Source organism: Pelodiscus sinensis, chromosome 3, assembly GCF_049634645.1.
Source record: "Pelodiscus sinensis isolate JC-2024 chromosome 3, ASM4963464v1, whole genome shotgun sequence".
In the NCBI taxonomy this organism is placed as follows: domain Eukaryota; kingdom Metazoa; phylum Chordata; order Testudines; family Trionychidae; genus Pelodiscus; species Pelodiscus sinensis.
The window spans coordinates 51,425,502-51,444,887 of record NC_134713.1 but is presented as its reverse complement, the minus strand read 5'-3'; the positions used below and the strand labels follow the sequence as shown (position 1 = coordinate 51,444,887).

The following is a 19,386-nucleotide window of genomic DNA, read 5'->3' as shown; positions in this document are numbered from 1 at the left end:
AAAAATGATGAAATGTATTTGAACATAAAAGTGTTATTGAAAACTGAAATTTTTCTTCAAAAGCTTGCTTCACATCACATTTCTGACCTCACATCTCCCTATTCCTTGCTCAAACACACTGTATTCTGTTATTCTAATCATGGCAAATTTTTCTCTCCTTTCCCTGTCTCTTTACAATTGAGATAAACTAGTGGTCCTCCATCCAATGGTTTGTTTCCCTTTTTGGACGTTGAGGATTTGGGAAGCCCATTCTTCCCTCTCAAAACCATGTGTATATTCTGGTGAAAGCCTGACTAATCATGCATCCAAGCTGCCCTACCCATCTGAAATTCCCTCCCTCTTAGCTTCTTCTTCTCAAATCTGCATTTAGGTAAGTGTGTGCTAGTGCCCATGTTTGCATGCACAACTCAGGTACAACTATTTTGAAAATATGGACCTAGTTCAACAAAGAACTTAATCACATGCTCAGCTTCAAGCAAATGTGAGTAATCCCAATGACTTCAAGCTCACATATCTTGTATCTGTCAAAGCAAAGGAGAAAAATAATACCACTAAATTAAATTAATATGGCACCCTTGCTTGACTATAAGTATATCCAAAAAATGCAAAGTGAATCGGAGATAAAAATAGGTGTCAGGCACAGGACATCCAGCTGTTTATTATGTTCTTTATTTCCATTTTCCTTAGAGTAGTGCAATGAAAATATGTTAACAAATGTTCTGTCCTGTTTCCTTCCCCTCCCCACCATTCCATCTTATACAGGTTTATAATGCCTCTTCCACAAGCCCCACTGTCTACACATAATGGAATCATAAGTAAAAGTGAAAATAAAGTATAAAAGTCTCTCTCTCTTCTGAAACCACACATTCCGTTAGCTCAGTGAGAACAACCTATATTCTAATCCCTGTACCTGTGAATTCCTCAGCTATTAATCAGTATGGATTATGGTATCTAGAAGAAGGGGCATGGCAGTCTTCAGAGTTCTCCATTTAAACAGCGCCCCTCACCCAAGTGCTGCTCTGCCAATGCTATCACGTTCCAATGACTCACCTAGCAAGAGATTGCCTTGAAAATGTATCCTATTAAAGTTACCACACTTCTTGTTTATGCTCTTTAAATAAAATAAGGTGAAAATTTTATCATTAAAAAGATGATTAATGCATTTTCAGTTTTATATTTACATTTTTGCAAAATAACTTACCATGACCTCAGATATTTCACAACAGGTCTCTTGAGCTGCAGATTTTGGGTTACAATAAATTGTTAGGCGACCAAGTTCAATCTGTTAAGAAATGTAAAAGAAAAGGGATGTATATCTGCAGTAAAAAGAGGTTTATGTTTAGGTACTACAGGTTGGACCTTCCTGGTTTGGCGCTGTCGGGACCTGACCAATCCCAAATGAGAAAATTTGCTGGACCAGAGGAAGTTCCAGCTGCTGCCTTCTCCCTAGGCGGCCCAGGATCCAGCTCCTGCAATAGACCCCTGGTCCCCTTGCCATGGGCTGCCATAGGGCCCCAGCCCCATGAAGCTACTGTGGGGGCTCTGGCTCCGCCCAATGATTATGGGCTTGTGGTGGGATTCTGGCCCTGTGCTGCTGCAGGCTTCTAGAGAACTCCAGTTCCAGTCCTATGCTCCCCCCAGGCTGCCAACCCCATTGGCCACAGCTGGCCCTCCGTCCCTTAGGCTACCGGGCTCTCTGGCCCAGAAGCATCCATGGTCCTGCTGGACAAGAGAGAGCCAGGTTTCAGAGGTTCAACCTGTAGTAGAAACTACTGTATTTTCCAAACTTGCCTTTATAATATATCATTCTGAAATATCTTGTTTGACTTAATATGCAAGAAACAAACAAAATCAGAACTTAATTAAAATCACACGAGTATGAATACGAGTATACAGGCAGTCCCCAGGTTATGTACAAGATAGGGACTGTAGGTTTGTTCTTAAGTTGAATTTGTATGTAAGTTGGAACTGGTACATATTGTAGGGGAAACTCTAGCCAAACATTTCTCCAGAGCTCAGTTTTATTCTCCCACCACACCTCACTTCCCTCAGTCCTTTATTCTCAAGCTGAGGTGTCTGCTGAGAGAAGCCGCTCCGCGTCTCCCTGGTCTGCTGGGTGGGGCGCTAGCTTCGCGTCTCCCTGGTCTGCTAGGGGGAAAAGCAGCTAGTGCGGGGTTGCCTCACCCCGTTTGTAAGTAGGGATCCGATGTAAGTCGGATCCATGTAACCCGGGGACTGCCTGTACTTCTTAGTATAAATCCTATAATGGGACCTAGTTGTCTTCATGGAAGTTGTAATCCTCTGCATTGTTCTTCCTATCTGACTGGAGTATTATACACCCAGTGAAGTGCATTCTCAATGTCACACACCTCTAGAATGATCCTCCTCTAGAAATCCTCAAGAGCCAGAGACTGATCTATCATGTTGGACAGGCTTTGCCTAACCCTTTCCACAACATCATTTGAAGTGCAGGAATACAAGATTTTATATGCAAGTTTTTTTTTCTGGAGACTTGAGGGTCACTTGTCAGATAGGAGGTAGCCCCAGGAATCTGATTATAGTTAGCCGATGATAGTCTTGGCAGATGTTAGAGCAGATAGGTCACTGAACTAATGGAAATCACTTGCACAGGGTACTTTGTATCAGAGAACTGGCACAGCATGGCTCTACTCTCCTACAACTCCTCCTCAGTCCTCCTCGGGCACCAGCACACCACCTCTCTTCCCCAAAACACCTTGTACTTTGGGGAGTAGTGAAAGTGCTTGGTGATACTGGACCCATCTCCAAGGCCTTCATCAGCTTTATGCAAATGGAGTTTCCCTACATTTCCTGCTAGAGAATTAAACTGAAAATTTGGTCTTTTATTTTGTGTTAATGGCTGGGGCTGTATTTTGGGTTTAAGGGCAGTTTCTGAGGTGGTGGGAGGCATTATACATTTTCAGTAAATATGGGTTTCAACCTGTAATGTGCTGAGTACTCTGACCTTGATCAAAGAATCTGTTGGGAGAGAAATTCCAGGCTTGAATAATAAGGGTACAGAAGTAGCACTACAGTACCAACCTCCTGAAAAGGATGATGATAGCGATTTTGAAATTCTGAGGGAGATTACTAAAACCAGAAACCCAATAATCATGGGGGACTTCAACTATCCCCTTGTTGACTAGGTACATGTTATCACAAGACACGAGGCAGAGAGAAAATTTCTGGACACCATATAGGGTTTCTTGAAGCAGCTGGTCCTGGAACCCAGAAAGACAGAGGGAATCTTTCATTCAGTCTTAAGTGGAGCACAGGATGTGGTCCAAGAGGGGAATGTAGCTGAACACTTCAGTAATGGTGACCATAATGGAATTAAATACATCTTTCTTGTAGGAGAAAAAAATCCAAAGAAACACAACACAGTACCATTTAACTTCAAAAAGGAGAACTTCAAAATAATGAGGAAGCTAGTTAAAAGGAAATTAAAAGTAGTGACCACAGACATTTCAGTTTTGTAAGCTGTATGGAAACTAAACCCACCATAATACAGAATAAAACTAAAAATATATCCCAAATAAAGTAAGCAGGAAAAAAAAGAAAAGTATAATTAGGCAGACCAAAAAAGAATTTGAAGAACAACTAGTAAAAGAAAAAAAAAGTTGCTGTTTATTTTTTGTGTAAGAACATCAAAAGCAGGAAGCCTGCCAAACAGTCAACAGGGTTCTCGATGACCAAAGCCTAAGAGTACCCAAAGAAGATAAGGCCACAATGGAGAACCTACATGAATTCTTTGCCTCAGTCTTCATTGCAGAGGATGTGTGATTTCCACAGCTGAGCCATTCATTTTGGTGACAAATGCAAGGAACTGTTCCAGATTGAGGTATCATTAAAGGAGATTTTGGAACTAACTGATAAATTAAACAGTAATAAGTCTCTAGAGCCAGACATGATATTAATCCAAAAGTTGAGAAAGAATCCAAATATGAAACTGCAGAACTGTGGTTTGTAATCTATCATTCTAATTAGTTTCTGCAGCAGATGACTGACAGATAGCTAATGTAACACCAATTTCTCAAAAAAGACTCCCAAAGCAATCCTGACAATTACAGGCCAATACACCTAACTTCATAACCAGGCAAACTGGTTGAAATGATAGGAACAAACAGAAATATTAGACATGTAGATGAACATGATGTTTATGAAGAGTCAACATGCTTTAGTTGAGAATGCATGCCTCATCAATCTATTCAAATTTTATGAAGATGTTAAAAAGCATGTGTCCAAAAGTGATCCAATCGATATAGTGCACTTTAGACTTTTAGGGAGCCTTTGACAAGGTCCCACATGAACAACTCTTAAGCAAACTAAGCAGTCACGGGATCAGAGGGAAAGTCTTTTCATGGATCAATAACTAATTTATTGGTTAGAAAACAAAGCTTATTTTGTAAGTAGTCATTGGAGAAAGATAAATAGTGGATCCCGCAGCAAGGAATTTGATGTGGGACAAGTGCTATTCAAAATATTCAGAAATGAACAGAAACAGGGGGTAAACAATCAGGAGGCAAACACTTCAGAGGTACACTTTGCAGACAATACAAAATTACTCAAAATAGTTAAGTTTAAAGCTGACAGCAAAGAATCATAAAGGGATCTTATAATATGGGGTGACTTGGCAATACAATGGTAGATGAAATTTAGTATTGAAAAATGCAAAGTAGTAAAACATAATGTCAACCATACATAGAAAATGATGGTGCCTCAAATAACTGTTACTGTTCAAGAAAAAATCTTGTGGATAGTTCTCTGAAAACATCTGTTCAGTGTTCAGCATCAGTCAAAATGCTAACAGAACATTGGGGAATATTAGGAAAGGAATAGATCATAAAATACCATAATTATATTATATAAGTCCATGATATTTAATTATTGAATTATTATTGAATTATTTTTGCACTTTTCTGCATTCTGAATTATTTGCACTTTTCATCACGGCATCTAAAAATATATATTAAAATTGAAAAAGGAACATAGAAGGGCAACAAACAATTTTAGGGGGATGGAACAGCTTCTAAAAAGGGAGAAGAGACATTAAAAAGCCTTGACTGTTCAGCTAGAAAAGACATGACTGAGTGGGGATATGGTAGAGAAGCATATAAAATCATGAAATACGTGGAGAAAGTGAATAAGAAAGTATTGTTTACCCCTTCATACACTACCCAACCAGCACCCAATCAAATTAATAGGCAGGAGGTTTAAAGAAACAAAAGAAAGCACATCTCAGTATGTCTACACTGTAGAGTTTTTCCAGAAAAACTACATTTGTGTACATACTGCAATTACGTTCTTTCGACAGAAAGTCGAAAGAACGCAGGGGTTTTTCCAACAGCAGTAGACCTCTTTCTACAAGGAAGAAGCCTTTTTCCAAAAGTTGTCTTTCAGAAAAAGGCACGTGTGGACGGAGACGAGGTTTGTTTGGTTGGTTTTTTTTAAAGAAGAGGCCTCCAGGAAAAAGCACAGGTGCCCTGATGGCCACTCTGTCCATAGTAATCACAACTTAAATGTGAAATAGTGTCCAATCAATGTGGATGCTATCTTTAGAAAAAGCAGATCACTTTTTCAATGTGCTTTTGCTGTGTGGACGCTCTCTTTCGAAAGACGTTTTTTCAAAAGATCTCTTCCAAAAAAGCTTCTTCTGAAAGAAGCCTTCAGTCTAGATACAGCCTCACATTGCTTAGTCAACCTATAGAACTAATTACTAGGGAATGCTGTGAAGGCCCCAAGTATAACTGGGTTAAGAAAATAATGAGTTCAGTTCAGGAAGGACAGGACCATCAAGAGCTATAAACCAAGACAGTCAGAGAAGCAAGACCATGATTCCAAATGTCCCTAAACCTCTGATTGCCAGAGGCCAGGACTTGATGAAACAGGGTGCATCACTTGATAATCTTCTGTTTTGTTCATTCACTCTAATGCATTTGGCAACAGCCACTGCTAGATGGACCATTTGTCTGACCCAGTATGGCCATTCTTATGTACTTACCATCCAATAACAAATTTAAAATCTTGCTTAACTTCAAGTGTATGAGTAGTTTCACTGAAGCATGCTTAAACGTGTTTCCAGATCAGGACCAAACTATACATCACCCTGCAGGATCAAGCTCTGCAATAATGCTGAGTTATGTTAATAATATAAAATAAATTAAAACACTTAGCAATAATAATGTGACAATATAGATAGTGTAGTGTAGAAAGCAGTACTTTCATGCCGTCAGTCTAAACCTCATACAGAAGGCTTAAAACCTGCTACGCAGATGTGTACTCAATATTGAAGCTAACATTTCTCATAACTGCAAATTAATTCCTCGAGTTTTTGCACAAGAAAATGTAAGCGGAAATCTCTGGATTAGAATACAGATTATAAAATGTAAGGGTTCCTCTGTTGACTCAAACAGCAGAAAAAGGCCCCTTTGTCATTAGATAGGAAAATTTAGTTGCCCTGACACTTTTGCAGAGCACCTACTACACCATTTTATTTAAAGATAATAAGTATTATCTTATGAAGTTTCCCTGACTGTACTGCATGAATTATACTGTTTTCAGACTCATACAAATTCCATGTTTGGGTGGAGAAGGATTTAATGGATCCCAAGGAAATAATTGGAGTGACTAAAAATGTCATACATTCTTTCCTTTTCAATGACATTTTAAATAATAAAAAAGTTAAAAACTAAGCACAAAACAATTATTATAAACTGAGTCCTAAATGGTATAACAACAATAAGCCAAAATAATTTTCATTTGTAAATGGATACAGAAATGTAGCTAATACTGAAAACGGGGACCTGATTCTGTAGTCCTTATTCAGACAATACCGCTCACTTAGAATAACAGAGTTTTACTAGTCCACCCAATGGGTATTCTTTTTTTTTTTTTTTTTGCATGCTGGGTTTTTTCATATATTTCTTTATTGTGCTATTACAAGTATTTTTAAAATATGACTTCCATATTATCCGATTTTCTTTAAGTGTCATCTCACTGGTACAACTCACATCTACAGGCTTGTAATCTGCAGCTCGAGCAGCAATGAAGGTTCTTCCTTGAAACTCAATGGAGTCCTTTTCAACAGTCTGCCATCTCTCGATCACATTGCAATCCACATAGAGGGTAACAATCCTTGACTGTATACTAATGGCAAGCTTATGCCACTGCCGATCGAAGAGAGGATAAATTTCACGATTTTTAAAGGTGTGGTATAGCACATTTCCCTGAGTAGATTTTGCTATATATTCCACAACTTTTTTTGAACCATCAACTATGACAGACACCTGTGGGGGGAAACATAATTTAGAATAAGTCAGAATTACAAGCAAATAAGACTGAACATAAACTAGGATGAAAAATAAGTAAATAGCCTAAAAGAATAGATTAGGCAGGAATCATGAAAGATTCTCTCATGGAACTTTTTCAGTGCCCATCCATCCTACATTTCAACACACCTTTCATTCTAATATTACTGGAGACATTTTACTAAACTTCTGTATTTCTAAGATTTGAATAAGTAACTATCAAGCTATTTCAGAACAGCAGATTTGTCTTTTATAAATTAGATCTGATTCCATAGGTAAAAGATCCACTAAGCTATATAGCCTCTTCCAACAAAAAAAGAAAACTAAGTGAAAAATAAAATATATTCTTACCTGTGGGATGTCATACTGATTTAAAATTTGCCATATATGCCACCGCTCCTTTCTGGTGCTGCGTCTTACACGGAATGTGGCTATTAAAGAATATTCTTCAGGAAGCCCATTTGGAAATATTTGCCTATGGGGAAAAAAAGGTTCAACTTATTCTGATAAATGAAAAGAAAGTGGGAGGGAGGAACCTAAGGATAAAACAGACACACATTCAACACACAGTATCAAATTGTGATCTCATTTACACTCATGAAACCCTACCGATGACAAAGGTTACAATAATTAAGACTTAGAGTTTTGAAACTAAAAGATAATATGCTGTAAACACAATTTGAAGAAATAAGTTTCCAACTGGGAAGACAAATGTAAACAGACACAGATATAATAAAACTACGCTCATATCCTGAAGTAGTCTATTCTAATTTTCATTGCACAGGGATCAATACATGTCTAATGAAACAAACACAGAATTGCATAGGTATCTTTTTATGTGAAATAAACTTTTTTTTAAATAGGGATTTTTCAGGTCTTGATTCTGAAGTGAGATCAAGAGCAATATTTCATTGCTTTGAGGGGCTTTGTGTAGCTTCCACTCATAATGGTAGTTATGCTGCAATACACTTGTTTTCCCAAAAGTATGTTAGCGCAGGCCGGCATCAAGAGAAAGGGGCATAGTGTCTATGAAAGTCGTAAATCTGAACCTACATATCAGTTATTTGCATGTTCCCATTCAGTAAGAAATTAAATGTGTCCCAGTTCATAAGAGCAAGAATTTTCATGTACTTGCAAGTCTAAACAATACACAAGAGGCTCCATAGATAAACAGTACATTATTTTTTAAGAAGTAGGACTAATCCTCTTTGACAGCAAAATATTAGACAAGTAGGATCTGTGGCAGGAGCCTATAACCCTGTGATGGAGTGAATTCATCTTGCTATGGATGAGGAAAGGTTGATTCCTCACTGTGCGTGGAGTAAGCCATGTCCCCATATTCCAACTGGCCATGTTCCAAGTGAAGCACCATGTTAAGAGGGAGCAGCACGGCACAGTCTGTGCTAGCCCTTGCAGGAAAAAGATGCTCCTTGGCAGCTCCTGCCTGAGTGCAGATGGAGCCCTGGACCATGGAAACCAAAGGCACCAAGATTCAAGCAGCCATCCAGGTACCTGTGGATGCCCCAGGGAGTAGCACTAGCCAAGAAACCCAGAAACCACAAAGATGCACACACCACCACCAGTAGTATCATGATAGGAAGTACCTTGGAGGGATTAGCCACAGACTTAATGACAGCTTGTTGCAGACAGATCCCCTGCTGACTCAATTTCAGACACATTTGCTACTGACAGGGCCCTGGACTGAGACCTCATAGAGCAAAGAGGGCCCAGGTCTTTCTACCCTAGCTCTCACCCATACCCAAAGTGGCAGCCCACACCTCCTAACTGGCCAGTAGGCCTAACTGCCCCAACCAGAGGGTAACTCTATTGTGTCTGGCAGCTAAGGTCTTACTACCCTGCAAATCCAGGGTATCTACTGACTTGGGCTGCTATGCTTCACTGTCCTGTGAACCTAGGATACCTTTGTTGACACTGTCTGCTAGGCCTCACTGCTCTGTGAACCAGGATAATGGTTTTGCGGACCTAAGCCTCACGTCCAACTGTCCTGTGGATCAGGGCAACTCTATTAACTTTTGTCCTCAGGTTTCTCTGCTTAGAGACAGAGGGCAGCTCAAAGGACTGGGTGAACTTATCCTGCAGTGGATGAGGTTCCTCCACCCTGTTACAAATCCACAGAGCACATCAATGCATGGGATCATTTGACAGTTAATTTTCCTGAGATGCCTATTACCATAATATATGAACACCTTATTAAGGAGACATGGGATGGTTTCAGCTGCTGGGAGAAATGGGTCTGAACATCTAATATTTCTTGAGGCAGAAGAATGTCCTCAAAAAGCTTTTACCAGTCAGCAGGAGAGGCCCAGTGAAAATTTGGTGTGAACTGAAGAAGTTGGTGTGATGAGGAAAAGAAGAGAGAAAGGCCGTTAAGTGAGATAGTGAAGAAGTTCCTAGAAAATGTCTTTACATTAATATTTTAAAAAGTACAATTAAGTGTTTCTCTCATTAGCCCCATTAAGCATTTGTGGTGCTGCCTAAATAAATAACATTTAATTGTCTTTTGAAAGATTACCTCAGATGTATTGTAATGGAGAGTTGTGACTGACTGTGCAATGTGCATCACACAAAAACCACATCCTTCCATCCTCACTGTTCACTAAACAATTTGGGAAACAAAATAATTCAGATATAAGGGGCTTGTTCTTGCTTCCCTGGTCACTGAGCTGGAAAAGTGACAATGGAGGACAGCATTTCAGAGTAAAAAATGCACGTGCACGCACACGTACAAACACACGCTGCGCACACACGCACCCGCATACACAGAGAGTCAACTTAATTCTATTGATTTAAATGGAGTTAGACCAAGGATTAATTTATCCCACAATCCATCAGTCATGCTTCATATGATTTCCTGATAATGTTGTAAATTTTGTGGAGTATTTCAAATTTCTAAATAAGATTCATACTAGAAGAATCAGACTCACAATGTACTGGTGAATCAATAGACCTAAATAAATGAAGTAGTATATTAATCTATTTATCACCAATAACCCTGGGCCCTCACACCCCCACAAAAAATACCACCACCACCACCACCAACTACTACTACTAGTACATGTACTACTCTCTTTGTGTTCTTCACTTCTTTGAAAAACAGACAATTGTAAAACTCTACAATTATCTCAACTGCATTATGTCAGCACATGGCATAGCTACTGTATTGCAAAGATGTAATTTAACAAAAGGCATGTAGAAGGCATGCATTTAGTCTCTGAGTAGAGAAAGAAAGTCAACAGCGCAACTAAATGAACATTCTCTGGTGACCAATTAATGGAAAATCATTAAGAGATGTCTCACAGGATTCAATAGTGAATGCCATAATGGAGGCATCTAGGGAATGGAACTTTGACAATTGCATCTTAAAAAATTATTGGGCTCTGCCTACATTCTATTGCTTGCATGGCTCTTACTATACATAAAAGAAGCAGCTACCCACTTTAAAGAGTATCTAGACAGAGATGCTTAGTAAAAGAGTTATACTAAGAGAAAAAGACTGAAATAATAAAGTCTTTGACTGAAACCAAAATTAGGGTGTATTAGGGAGAGATGTGTTTCAAAGGTGAAATATACAAGAGTCCATAAAAAGACAAGACACACAACCTCAGTCACAGAACACCATAACATTAATATGCGGGGAAATCCAATTTAGAATTTTACAGAACTGGAATTTAGAATCTATTTTAAAGTTTAATATAGTATGTGATTTAGGTGTACTTATGAAAGTGAGCATGAAAATAGAATTGCCCATGAAATCAGAATGAAAAATCCATTATTTGCAATAGTAAATGAAATACACAACACTGCACATTAGTGAAAAAGAGTCAAGTTACACAGTGTAGTGATGATGGCATGATGCAGTATCACCCAATATCTGAGTAGTACAGAGAAAGAAAGTATGGTGATCTTAATTTACAGAGGTACATCTCACTGTCTAAGCCTAAAATGGGGGAAAATGGCAAGTCTGAACCGTGTATTCAATGAGTTGCAGAACAAATGTGGTCACAGACAGTAACTGCTGTGCAGGAAGAATTGTGAAGACACCTAATGGAGAGATCCAAAAAAGATTTAAGGATGACCCAATACAACATGAGTTGCAGTAACATTGGCATATTAACCATTGCAATAAATGTAATGTCACAGTCTCCTTCAGTCCATGTTCTCAATTGTTCACAATAAAAGTTGATATGAAGTTCTGTGCTCTCAAAGACAAGCCTGTCTTTGGCACAGACTGCTGAAAACAATAGAATAAAACCAAACACATGAACTGAATAAACACAGTTGGACCCATGCCATATTAAGTTGTGCATATGAAGCATGTTGTACATTATATAAGGCATAGCTGGTATATGGAAGAAATCAGTGAAATTCCTCATACCATAATGTAAAAAGCATTTAGCTCATTAAGTAGCAGATGGGATATAAATCTATAATACAGACACCTATGTATTTCAAACTATAACATAGGTTGCAGGATCAGTTATGTGCCTCCAGCCTGCCCACAAACACTCAGGGTACGTCTATACTGCAACACTATTTTGAAATAACTAGTGCTATTCTGAAATAACTTAGTCAGGGTATGTCTACACTACAAAGTTAATTTGAACTAAAAGCCATTAGTTCGAATTAACTTTCATAGCATCTATAAATGCAAACCGCTAGTTCGAACTTAATTCGAACTAGCGGAGCACTTAATTCGAACTAGGTAAACCTCATTCTACGAGGACTAACGTCTAGTTCAAATTAAGTAGTTCAAATTAAGGGCTGTGTAGCCACTTAATTCGAACTAATGGGAGGCTAGCCCTCCCCAGCTTGCCCTGGTGGCCACTCTGGGCACCACCAGGGAAACTTTTCTGCCCCCCTCCCGGCCCCGGAGCCCTTAAAGGGGCACGGTCTGGCTACAGTGCTTGTGCCAGTTGCAAGCCTGCCAGCACCCAGCCAGCAGACCCTGCACCTGGCACAGCATGAGCAAGACACCCACTGCCACCCAGCCCTCCACCTCTTCCCAGGACCAGGCTGGCGGCTCACAGGCGCCTGCCCGGGGCCGCAAGAGGCAGTTGCCCGCATGGTCTAGTGCGGAGATCGTGGACCTCATCGAGGTTTGGGGGGAGGCCTCCAATGTCCACAACCTCCGCACTAGGCACAGGAAAGTGGCCGTCTATGGCAGGATAGCTGCCAGCCTGGTCACCAAAGGCCACATGCGAACCCAAGAGCAGGTTTGCATGAAAATCAAGTTGGTCCAGTGAGCCCCCCAACCCTGAGCCCTTAGCTTAGAACATAAGAACATAAGAATGGCTGTACTGGGTCAGACCAAAGGTCCATCTAGCTCAGTAGCCTGTCTGCCAACAGTGGCCAGCACCAGGTACCCCGGAGGGGATGGACCGAAGACAATGACCAAGCCATTTGTCTCATGCCATCCATCTCTAGCCTTCCACAACAGAGGCCAGGGACACCGTTCCTACCCCCTGGCTAATAGCACTTCATGTACCCAACCTCCATCACTTTATTTCACTTCTCTTTAAACTCTGTTAGGGTATGTCTACACTACAGCGCTAATTCGAACTAACTTAATTTGAATTAGTTAATTCGAACTAAGCTAATTCGAATTAGCGCAGCTAGACTTAAAAACTAGTTCGAATTAGTGTTTTGCTAATTCGAACTAGCATGTCCACACAGAGTGGACCCTGAACAGAGGTTAAGGATGGCCGGAAGCAGTGCCGGCAGGGCATCAGATGAGGACTTAGAGCGTGGAGCTGCTGTCTCAGGCTAGCCGAGGGCTGTGCTTAAAGGGACCCGACCCCCACCCCGGACAGACAGTTCTCAGGGTTCCCCGCTTGCAAAGCAGTCCTGGCTTGCAGTGCCCTGAGTGCCCACACTGGGCACATCACAGCACTCGGCCATCAGCCCGGCTGCACTTGCCGCAGGCTGCCATCCGGGGGGAGGGGCCAATCGGGGGCTGCAGGAGAACTTCCACCCTGAGAAGCCCGCAGAGCCAGCCCAGTCCTCCCCATCGGGGGCGCGTTTCCCCATTCCTCCCTCACCTCCTTCCACTTACCCTTCCCTAGGCCCCCTTCCTGATGTACAAAATAAAGAAAACGTGTGTTCAAAAATAGAATCTCTCTTTATTGAACAAAACTGGGCGAGACTGGGAAAAAGAGGTGGGAGAGGGGAAGAGAGAGGCTGGGAGAGGGGAGGGCAACTAAAATGATCAGGGGTTTGGAACAGGTCCCATATGAAGAGAGGCTAAAGAGACTGGGACTTTTCAGCTTAGAGAAGAGGAGACGGAGGGGGGATATGATAGAGGTCTATAAAAGCACGAGTGGGGTGGAGAGGGTGCATACAGAAAAGTTCTTCATTAGTTCCCATAACAGAAGGACTAGAGGACACCAAAGGAAAGGAATGGGTAGCAGGCTTCAAACTAGTAACAGAAAGATGTTCTTCACAAAGCAAATAGTCAACCTGTGGAACTCCTTGCTGCAGGAGGCTGTGAAGGCTAGAACTAGAACAGAGTTTAAAGAGAAGTTAGATCAAGTCATGGAGGTTGGGTCCATGGAGTGGTATTAGCCAGGGGGTAGAAATGGTGTCCCTGCCCAAAGTTTGTGGAAGGCTGGAGATGGATGGCACGAGACAAATGGCTTGGTCACTGTATTTGGTCCATCCCCTCCAGGGTACGTAGGGTTGGCTGCTGTCAGAAGACAGGCTACTGGACTAGATGGACCTTTGGTCTGACCCAGTACGGCCATTCTAAGCTAAGGGCTCAGGGTCGGGGGTCTCAGTGGACCATCTTGATTTTCAAGCCAACCTGCTCCTGGGTGGCCAGGCTGGCAGCTCTCCTGCCCTAGACGGCCACTTTCCTGTGCCTAGTGCGGAGTTTGTGGACAAGGTCCACGATGTCTGCACTAGACCAGGCGGGTGCCCGCCTCTTGCGGTCCTGGCCAGGCTCCCGAGAGCCGCCAGCCTGATCCCGGGAAGAGGCGGAGGGATGGGGGGCATCGGGTGGCTGGCTCATGGCGTGCCAGGTGCAGGGTCTGCTGGATGGGTGCTGGCAGGCTTGCACCTGGCACGGGCACCGTAGCCAGCCCTTGCCCCTTTAAGGGGTCCGGGGCCGGGAGGGGGGCATACGAGTTTCCCTGGTGGTGCCCAGAGTGGCCACCAGGGAAAGCTGGGGAGGGCTAGCCTCCCACTAGTTCGAATTAAGGGGCTACACAGCCCCTAATTCAAACAAGTAAGTTTGAACTACGCTTAGTCCTCGTAAAATGAGGTTTACCTAGTTCGAACTAAGCGCTCCGCTAGTTCGAATTAAGTTCGAACTAGCGGAGCGCTAGTGTAGCGCCTATGAAAATTAATTCGAACTAACGTCCATTAGTTCGAATTAACTTTGTAGTGTAGACATACCCCTGGAGTTCTAGCCTTCACAGCCTCCTGTGGCAAGGAGTTCCACACGTTGACTATGTGCTATGTGAAGAAGAACTTTTGCTTATTAGTTTTAAACCTGCTGTCCGTTCATTTCATTTGGTGTCCTCTAATCCTTCTGTTATGGGAACTAATAAAGAACTTTTCTTTATTCACCCTCTCCACACTACTCATGCTTTTATAGACCTGTATCATATCCCCTCTCAATCTCCTATTTTCTAAGCTGAAAAGTCCTAGTCTCTTTAGCTTCTCTTCATATGGGACCTGTTCCAAACCCCTAATCATTGTAGTTGCCCTTTTCTGAACCCTTTCCAAGGCAAAAATATCTTTTTTGAGGTGAGGAGACCACATCTGTACACAGTACTGAAGATATGGCGTACCATAGTTTTGTAATTTCCCTCCTCCTTCTTCCCCTGGCTTCCCCCTTCCGGCTCCCTCCTCCCAGGTTTCCCCTTCTCCTCTCCCACCCTCTTTCTTCCCCTCTTCCACCTCCTTTTCCCAGTCTCCCCAGAGGTTAATCCCCCCCTTCCCCAGTTTTGTTAAAGAAAGAGAGTTTCTATTTTTGAACATGTGTCCTTTATTTTTAAATTCGGATGGCTCTGTGGTGGCTCTGTGGGCGCCTCGGGATGGAAGCTCTCCTGCAGGGCCTCCTGGATTCTGACAGTCCCCCGATTGGTACCCCTGGATGACAGCCTGCGGCAAATGCAGCCGAGCTGATGGCCGAGTGCTGTGATGTGCCGAGTGTGGGCATTCAGGGCACTCCAAGCCAGGACTGCTTTGCTGTCCCTCATCGAGGTAGACAAGGAAGCGGGGAACCCTGAGAACTGTCTGTCCGGGGTGGGGGTCAGGTTCCTTTAAGCACAGCCCTCGGCTAGCCTGAGGCAGCAGCTCCACACTCTGGGTACGTCTACACTACAGGGTTTTGTCGACAGAAGTTTTGTTGACAGAAACTGTCGACAAAGCTTCTGTCGACAAAGAGCGTCTAGACTACATCCAGTTCTGTCAACAAAGCAAGCTGCTTTGTCGACATAACAGTGTGGACGCAAAGGACAGTTTAGATGCAATAATGCCTTCTGTTGACAGAACTCTGTCGACAAAAGGCGTTATTCCTCGTAGAATGAGGTTTACATATGTTGACAAAACTGCTGAGTTTTGTTGATGTTATGTCGACATAACTCAAAGGCAGTGTGGACGCAGGTGTAGTTTTGTCGACAAAAGTCCACTTTTGTCGACAAAACCCTGTAGTCTAGACACAACCTCTGAGTCCTAACCTGATGCCCTGCCGGCACTGGTTTCGGCCAGCCTTAACTTCAGTTCAAGGTCCACTCAATGTGGACATGCTAGTTCGAATTAGCAAAACGCTAATTCGAATTAGTTTTTAGGTGTAAATGCACTAATTTGAATGAGCTTAGTTCGAACTAAATAACTCGAACTAAGTTAGTTCGAATTAGTGCTGTTGTGTAGACATACCCTCAGTGTCCACTCAGCAGGCAGTTATTTTGAAATAATATTGAAATACTGTCAAGCTGGAGGACTTCTTATTCTGACTCCTGTAACCCTCATTGTACGAGGAATAAGGGAAGTTGAAGGACGAGTACTCTATTTCGAAATAAGTGCTGTGTAGATGCTTCCTATTTCAAAATAAGCTATACAATTGACATAGATAAATTTGTGTAGCTTATTTCGAGTTAAGTTCTGCAATGTAGATGCACCCTCAGAGTATCCTCCCTGTGATATCAGAGTAATGTAGTATATGTCAAAGAACATACATTCACACAAACAAGAAAATACAAATGGCCTTAATCATTTAGACCACTGGTCCATCAAGCCCAGCATAATTGTCTTCTAATAATGACTGCAATTTTGAGTTTTCCATTGCCTGTTGTCCAGATTCAGCTTCTGATGGTTGGTGGTTTGTGGACATCCAGACCACAGGTTTATGTCCGTGGTGCCTCCGCTAGTAGTTACTTATGGAATTAAGCTCAGTGAACTTTTCTAATTCTTTTTTAACCCAATGATATGATTGACCTTTACAAAATCCCTGACACTAGATTCCACAGGTTAACTATGCAATTTGTGAACAAGTACTTCTTTTGGTTTACCTTTCTATTAATTGTAGTGAGTGACCCTTAGTTATTGTGTCATTAGAAGGGCTAAATAATATCTCCCTATTCACTATCTCCAAACCATCCATGATTTTATAGACTTCCATCATATTCCCCTTCTTTAGTTGTCTCTTTTCTAAACTGAACAGTTCCAGTCTTTTTAATCTCTCCTCATATGGAAACTGTTCCATTCCCCTAATCTTTTTTTTTTGTTACCATTTCTGTACCTTTTCCATTTTAATATTATTTTTAAGATGGAGCACCCACAACTGAATGACATATTCTAGATGTGGGCATACCATGGATTCATATAGTGGAAATATTATTTTTCAGTTTTACTAGGGGGCTGTGCCCCCCTACTTGCTACACTCGCCAACCCGTCTCTGAAGTAGGCCAGCTCTCCCCCAGCCACTAGGGAGGGGAGGGCCAGGGCTGCACCAGCTGGCTCTTGTCCCCCACCCTCAGCCACTGGGGAGGTGAGGGCTGGGGCCACACCCAGCCCAGGCCTCTCACCTCCCCCCAGCCTCAGCCACCCCAGGCCTCTTGCACCTTCTCCCCAGCTCCCTCACTGGCCACAGACAGCCCCAGCCTCGTGGCAACCCATGCAGGCCACAGTCTCTCTGCCCCCCTCTGACCACCCGAGGAGTGTTGGAGCTGTGCATTCTGTGGTCTCTTGGCCCTCCTCCAACCACTAGAGGAGGACCGAGGCAGCATAGGCCATTCTGGCCATGGTCTCTCAGCCCCCTCTGGCTGTCGGAGGAGGGCTGGGGCAGCACAGGCCATGTAGATTGTGCAGATCATGGTCTCTGGGCCCCCCTCTGGCTGCTGGAGATGTGCTAGGGCTGAGCCATCCGTGGCAACTAGAGCTCTGACCTGGCCACTAGTGAGGGAAGGCGAGGGCCAGCCAGGCTGGGGATGCAGCACCCAGTCTGGGAATTGCTGGGGCTTGTTCCTGAGGATGCCGAGTGATGTGATGACGTCACTCTGTCATCCAGCAGGAAATGTTTTTTATATATAGAAAGAGAGATCCTCTCTCTCTTTCTTAATAGTTCCTAATATTCTGTTAGCTGTCGTGTTTGCTTATGCATGCTGGGTAATTATTTTCAGAGAACTATCCACAATGACTCCAGGATTTCTTTCTTGAGTGGTAACAGCTAATTTAGACTTCATAATTTTGTACATATAGTTAAGATTATTTTTTCAAATGAGAATTATTTTACATTTATCAAAACTGAATTTCCAATTTAGTGGCATCCCTTTGTAAATCTTCACAATCAACGTTGGACTTAACTCAAGTAATTCTGTATGGCATTATCTGCAAATTTTGCTACCTCACTGTTCATACTCTTTTCCTGATAATTTATCAGTATGTTAAACAGCACAGGTCCCAAAACAGATTTTTGGAGGACTTTGCTGTTCACCTCTGCCATTTATTCCCACCCTTTGTTTCCTATCTTTAACCAGGTTCTAATATATTTAGAGGACCTTACTTCTTATCCTATGAGTGTTTAGTTTGCTTAATAGCCTTTGCTGAGCGACTGTGATGAGGTATACAGGCAGTCCCTGGGTTACGTACAAGATAGGGACTGTAGGTTTGTTCTTAAGTTGAATTTGTATGTAAGTCAGAACTGGTACATATTGTAGGGGAAACTCTAGTCAAACATTTCTCCAGAGCTCAGTTTTATTCTCCCACCACACCTCACTTCCCTCAGTCCTTTATTCTCAAGCTGAGGTGTCTGCTGAGAAAAGCCGCTCCGCATCTCCCTGGTCTGCTGGGGGGGGGGGGGGGCACTAGCTTCGCGTCTCCCTGGTCTGCTGGGGGGAAGCAGCTAGTGCGGGGTTGCCTCACCCCGTTTGTAAGTAGGGATCCGATGTAAGTCGAATCCATGTAACCCGGGGACTGCCTGTACTTGACTTTTTGGCTCTCTAAATGACCCTGCAGTCTTACTACACTCTGCCCCAGAAAGGAACAGTGACGGTGGGTACTTCTGGCCTGCCTAGAGAGATCTCAGAGATGCAGCCAATCAGAGCTCAGTGGACTAAAATGAAAAGCACTTTAGCTGATCAGTTCCTGGCTAGAACCAGAGGGGTAAAAAGGGTGACATTCAAGGGATAAGTAGAGTTTGTTTCTGGCTGTATTTGCTTTAACTAGGTTTGCAGGGAGAAAAAGGACCCAAGAACCTTAACTATGAGTTAAGGTTAAGCTAAAAAGGAGTCAGATAAGAGGAGGCCAAGGGAAAACATAGCAACTAACCAAAGTCAACCAGTGCATAGCTGCTATATATAGGGTCTCTGGTTTGGAACCTGAAGTAGTGGGCAGGCTCAGGTTTCCCTACTAACCTTAGTGGCACTGGTCCCAAGGAGGAGACAGGGCTTATTTAAGAGCCTGAACAAAGGACTGGATTTAAGTGGTATTGAGCTGGGGTGAAAACCCTAGTGAGGGCAACGGGACAGTTCAGTTATTGGATTCTTTACTACCCTAAAAGGGGTTCATTTGAACTTTGTGACTTTGCCAGAGGGCCAAC

At 42.6% G+C, this 19,386-nt stretch overlaps 1 protein-coding gene across 11 annotated transcripts in view; it reads right to left on the bottom strand.

Annotated features, from left to right (window-relative positions):
- Window positions 1–19,386, bottom strand: part of COL19A1 (collagen type XIX alpha 1 chain) — a 372,523-nt gene that overhangs the window by 296,694 nt on the left and 56,443 nt on the right. For all 11 annotated transcript variants that reach the window (XM_006127229.4, XM_014575574.3, XM_014575570.3 and 8 more), the window contains exons 5-7: window positions 7,677–7,800; window positions 7,029–7,304; window positions 1,202–1,282 (exon numbers count right to left, since the gene is read on the bottom strand). In XM_006127229.4, the coding sequence (XP_006127291.2) occupies window positions 1,202–1,282; window positions 7,029–7,304; window positions 7,677–7,800 (481 nt within the window). The remainder of the gene's footprint in view (window positions 1–1,201; window positions 1,283–7,028; window positions 7,305–7,676; window positions 7,801–19,386) is intronic.